This window comes from Chenopodium quinoa, unplaced genomic scaffold (genome assembly GCF_001683475.1).
Source record: "Chenopodium quinoa cultivar QQ74 unplaced genomic scaffold, ASM168347v1, whole genome shotgun sequence".
Taxonomy (NCBI): domain Eukaryota; kingdom Viridiplantae; phylum Streptophyta; class Magnoliopsida; order Caryophyllales; family Amaranthaceae; genus Chenopodium; species Chenopodium quinoa.
In genome coordinates, this window is record NW_018745341.1 from 1 (window position 1) to 5,315 (window position 5,315).

Here is a 5,315-nt window from a genome sequence, read left to right on the forward strand (position 1 = left end):
AAAAAGTTAGAGAGAGAAAGAGAAGAGAGAGAGAAAGATAGAGAGGGAGAAGGAAAGAATCATAAACTCGCTTAACAAAAGCGTACTTATACTAAGCTAACAAGATACTAATTAGAAACTAAGTAAAAAAAAATGACGGAAATCATCCTCCAAAACACGCGCCCGGTCGGTCGAGGCACCGCCGATCGGGCCCGCCTTTTTCATTAAGTGTGCATCTCTCGCGCCGGTCGGGCGAGGCACCGCCCTGTCGGGCGCGCCTTTTTTGCCTTCGATGCTTTTCTCGTGCCTGGTCGGGCGCGAGCTCAGGCGAAGAGTATTTCTCTTCTTCTTCCGCCCCCGACCGATCGGGCGCGCCTTAGGGAGAGGGCAACCTGATCGGGCGAGGCTCTTGGGCATGGTTTGGACTTCGATTTGGGCTTCACTTCTTATCCCACTCTGGATTTCCTCTTTGGGGCTTGAATACTCGGTGTCCAATGCCTCGGTATTTCATATGTCGAGCCCTTAATCACCGGTTTGATGACTCTAACCGACCTTAGTCTACGAAAGACGATCGTGCTCTTCCAATACTCGTAGTTGCTCCAAATAATCCCCGAAAAATGCTCTAAGTGTGAAATTCCCTATAAAACTCACCAAAACTACGAATATACTAGAAAACACAAATTAGTAATAAAAGTGGCTCTAAAGAGCCAAAAGCACTACTAATTATGACCAAGGGACGGGGGTAAATCACTACATAAAATAGACATATCATGTACGCAAATGAGGAGAGAGATGCCAAGAAAAAGAAGAAGAATCAAAAGAAAATTCAACAAAATAAGAAGAAGAAAGAAGAAGAAGAAGAAGAAGAAGAAGAAGAAGAAGAAGAAGAAGAAGAAGAAGAAGCAAACTCTCCTCAAAATGTTTTTGGGTGGCAAAATCACCCTTTTCCTCAATAATCAACGACTGGGGAACTTGAATATCACAAATATAAGGAGGATCCCCAATAGGCTCCTTGGCGAAAGAAGGGATGGACATAGGATAGTAGGGGATATGGTTAAATTTCCTTGAAAAAGGGACATGAGAAGAGGGGATAGGAGCAATGGTCTCACAAACGAACTCTTCCTCACCACCATTCCTCACATCATCAATAAGAGCATGGAAATCAATAATTGAATCTTCAAAAGATGGACACTCATGAACTTCATATCCCTCAAAAATCCAATCTCCAAGAGAAACTACATCATCCTATCCATCACAACAATGAAAAACATTCCTCTTAGAGATCCCAAAGCCCAAACTCTCAAAACCATGCATGAATGAATGCAAATTCATTTCAAACTCATCTCTTTCCCATGAAGCATTCTCAATGAACTCACTCAAAAGGCTATGGTTTTTCATTTGAACCTTACAAAATATATGGGACATAACCTCAAATGAGTCCAAATACTCATGAATAAAAGAATCACAAACATGCACTTCATCAAAATAAGAAAGGAATCACAAACATGCACTTCATCAAAATAAGAAAGGGGGTTTGGATTCACAAAATCATCACTTAATTCATTCTCAACTCCTTTTCCTACACTCAAAAGCTCACTAATGTCTTCCTCACACTCTTTTGATTGCACAAAAACATCATCATCATCATCCTCAACACACACACAGGATTTGAAAAATTCAAGATCATGCAACAAAGATGACAATTGACATTCTAGCTCTTCCTTTCTCCTTATTACCTCTTCAATACGCTCCTCACTCCTTTTCATCATATCTAATTGACTTCTCATAGAATTTAAAAAACAACTCCTTACTTGGCCTAAAATTAGAATTAATCTCAACACGCCTAATTAGGGATTCTAAATAATCAATAGGAGACTCACAAGATGAAGAAAATAGAGGGCTAACAAGGGGAGAAGGATCACAACCAAGATTATAAGCATCAACATCAGAAGGAGAGTATAATCATCACCATGGGAGATGGGGCACAATCAAGCATATAAGATTCATTATTGGGAAAAGAAGGTACATTACAAGAAGGCATGCTAAATAATGAAGAATATTGAAACACACCATGCTCATCAACATTAGAATGCACCTCGTCATCATGAAAAATAGGGGAAATAGAGTTGTAATCATTTGTTCTAGGTTCACTAATGGGATCATGTGACAAATCATGGGAATTCATGCTAACATTAGAAGAATCGACACATTGCACATCAATATTAGAAACATGATTACCCCTATTATAAACATCCCTAGAAAACCATACATAAAAATCCCAAGCACTGTCAATTGATAATGCTCTAAATTCACCATTATACATGCTTTCAACAATATCCCTAGTTTGCTCATTCAAACCAAAATAACAAATCTCACAAGTCTCCCAAAGACTACAACAATTATGATCAAGAAATCCCTCAAGTCTATTGAAATATTCATAAAAGGCTCATTGTTATATTGAGGAAATGAGAAACATACCATTTTTTATTCTTAACAAAAACAAATACACAACGAAAGTATACACAAAGACAGACTCAAGCAATCAAAAACAATCTAACATTAAAGTTTGTAGTAGTCAAGGTAAACAACATGATGGTTTGAATGTAAATGGAAGGATTGTTGCTCGTTATGCCAATACATATAGGAATTATTCTTCTAAAGATTGTGTTCTGTTTGAGAAGCATGACTTCCCTGTTGAGATCAACACTGCCAAACGGTTTCAACTTTCTAGATGTTGGGTGTCATTACCAGCTTATTCTTCTCTTGTTCTTCTCTTGTTGTGGTCCTTAATTTGTATAAATTTAAAACAATGCGATATATTGTTGATCAATCAGTGGAGTTGTCGGCTGAAGATGGGAGAATGACATCAAGTTCCATCTTGCTGGATGATTTAGCTATTCATGTTCATGTCGCATGGTTCTCGCATGATGTGGTTGGACAGCGGATTGACTCTAAGATTGGATTCCCATCTAGCTTTGAACTCTCATGGTATGTTGCCTGTTTATCTATGCTTAAAAATTCTTATATGATCTATCTTGCTTATATGTCGATAATATCGTTATTTGCTTGGCAAATATGAAACTCAATAAAATCCATAGTGTATGTCGGTATGTTTACAATTGTCAAATGGTGCAACAATTTTACCCAATGAATGCCTACTTGTAATTGTAACTTTGTTTTGGGGCTGTGTTTTGCCTTAAATTTATCGGTGTAGGTTAGATTTTACTAGACACCTTTCCCTCTATCTAGTATTAATTTTTTTAGAATAAATGTGATTCTAAAGGCTTAGGCTGTAACATGGATTATTCTGTAATGGTGTATTGTTTTCATTTTTCTAATGCACTAAGTGCTTAGTCGATTCGGCAACTGAGCTTGAATTCGAATTAGATTAATATCGGATGTTAGTTAAGGTTGGTAGAATTCTATTGACAAGTTTATTATTAGATTTTCAATAGAGTTGTAGGGAATTAATTGGTCTTTTAGATATCTTATGGTAATAATATTTACTTACACTTGCTAAGTTTGAATTTGGAATGCTATATTTTACATAATCTGACTACATATACTGTTGGAATGCTTTACTTTACTTTATTCTTTAACGGGGATGACTGTGAGATTTGATTTATGTTATTTAATGTGTATGAACAACAATGCTAAATGTTGGGTAATGTATTGATATCAAGTAGTATTTTTTTCTGGCTTTATATCAAGTATAAAAAAGATTCCGAGGTTAAATTTATTTGTGAGGTTCTCTAGTTATAATCAATATCCATGGACTATTATACATAACTTTTGGCTGTTAATTGATATTGGAAGGTAGATGAGCTAGTCTTGTTCATGAACTAGTGAAGTATCAAATGGGTCTTATGATTATGTTTAAATGCCAAAATATTGGACTATTTGATTGTGATTATTGAGCAAATTAAGGACTTCGAGCCATTTGGATATAAATATCATGTTCATGTGAATGTATATATTATTTACTATGTTGTTTGAATACAGAATTAATTTTTTTCCTTGGATTTTGCTTGAAAATTTTGGTCAGGAATCTTCGTGCTCATCAGAGTAAGCCATGGGCATCTCCTGCCTTGGAGATTTTCTCTGTCTTTTTTGGTGGAAGAAGTTTTGGTTCAATTGAGGTTTTATCAAATGATGATGACAAGATTTGTTATATCTTTAACAGAGATAAAAAAGATGCCTTGATATTATCTGAAAATGAGAAATCATTACCTGTATCAGATGGTTCCAGAGATTTTGATGATTGTAGTTCATTACAAATGAAGTTTAGCATAAAGGATACTGAAGACCGTTTAGCTATTCGAGGCTTAGTGGATTGGGCAGCTTCTGTACTTCACTTCTTTGTGGTATGAAAAGCAATTGTGTTCTCTTATTCCGGGTCAACAGGGAGGATTTGCAGCAATACACTATTCAATCTTCTCAGAAGCTGTTGGTGCAAACATTAAGGTGTTTCTAAATCCTAAAACAGGATGTGGTGATGTTTGTCCTAAGATTTGGGGTAGCCTTATTGCTCAATATAGTTGCTATGACTATACATCGCGCTTTAACAAAGACTACTACCGGATTGTGTTATTCGAGAAGAATCAGGATGATCTAATTCAAGTAAGTGATGATTCGAGAATACCACTTTCAAGATCCATGATTGTTGTTCCATCATATGCCTCTCTTATTGTCAACGTAGATATATTATTTGGCAAATCTGATGAAAACTTTTCATGTGCTACAAAAATTGAAATTGGTGAAGGTTTCAAGATTGTAGAGACAAATAGTTATCTTCTTCGTATTGAGGTCGATTGGTGTGAGATTAAATGATATTTATTGTATTATTTAGGAATTCTTTTGGTCATTAATCTTAGAGTAGAGATTTGGCTAGTGATGTTATGTTAAAGTATTACTTGGGAACTTTTTGGTCTTTGCCTTACTCTTCATAGAGTAAAGGTTTCCCAAGTGATATTATAGTATTGTTCAGTATTATCTAGGAACTCTTGTGGCGTTTGCCTTACTCTTGGCTATTATGTTCTTAAATCTATACTATATAAAAAGAGAATTGATGGTTTTCTATTAAAGGGTAGTTGTACAATACAAAGATATTGCACAATTCCATTTATCTCCTACTGAGTTTGCTGCTTCTTACTTTTTTTTTTTTTTGGCTTACGTTGGTGACTTTTTGTAGGTTAGAGTTTATCTACCAAACATGTCCTACTAATATAAAGTGATAAACTACATTTTTTTTGGAAGTATTCTCCTTTATATTACATGGATAGTTATTATATACTCCCTCCGTTTTTAAATACTTGCTCCATTTCTATTTTTACACT

At 35.5% G+C, this 5,315-nt stretch overlaps 1 protein-coding gene across 1 annotated transcript; it reads left to right on the top strand.

Annotated features, from left to right (window-relative positions):
* The first annotated feature begins 2,785 nt into the window (after window positions 1-2,785).
* Window positions 2,786-4,999, top strand: LOC110712797. The gene is made up of 2 exons (XM_021891251.1): window positions 2,786-2,967; window positions 4,025-4,999. Exons 1-2 carry the CDS (start codon window positions 2,789-2,791, stop codon window positions 4,347-4,349), a joined length of 504 nt encoding a protein of 167 aa, XP_021746943.1. The 5' UTR covers window positions 2,786-2,788; the 3' UTR covers window positions 4,350-4,999.
* Window positions 5,000-5,315: the final 316 nt, after the last annotated feature.

Excerpts from the sequence above, each read along its gene's own strand:
- LOC110712797 (XM_021891251.1), top strand. The coding sequence starts at position 2,789 with ATGCGATATATTGTTGATCAATCAGTGGAGTTGTCGGCTGAAGATGGG. Across the intron at positions 2,968-4,024 it reads TCTAGCTTTGAACTCTCATG|GAATCTTCGTGCTCATCAGA; the intron begins GTATGTTGCCTG and ends AATTTTGGTCAG.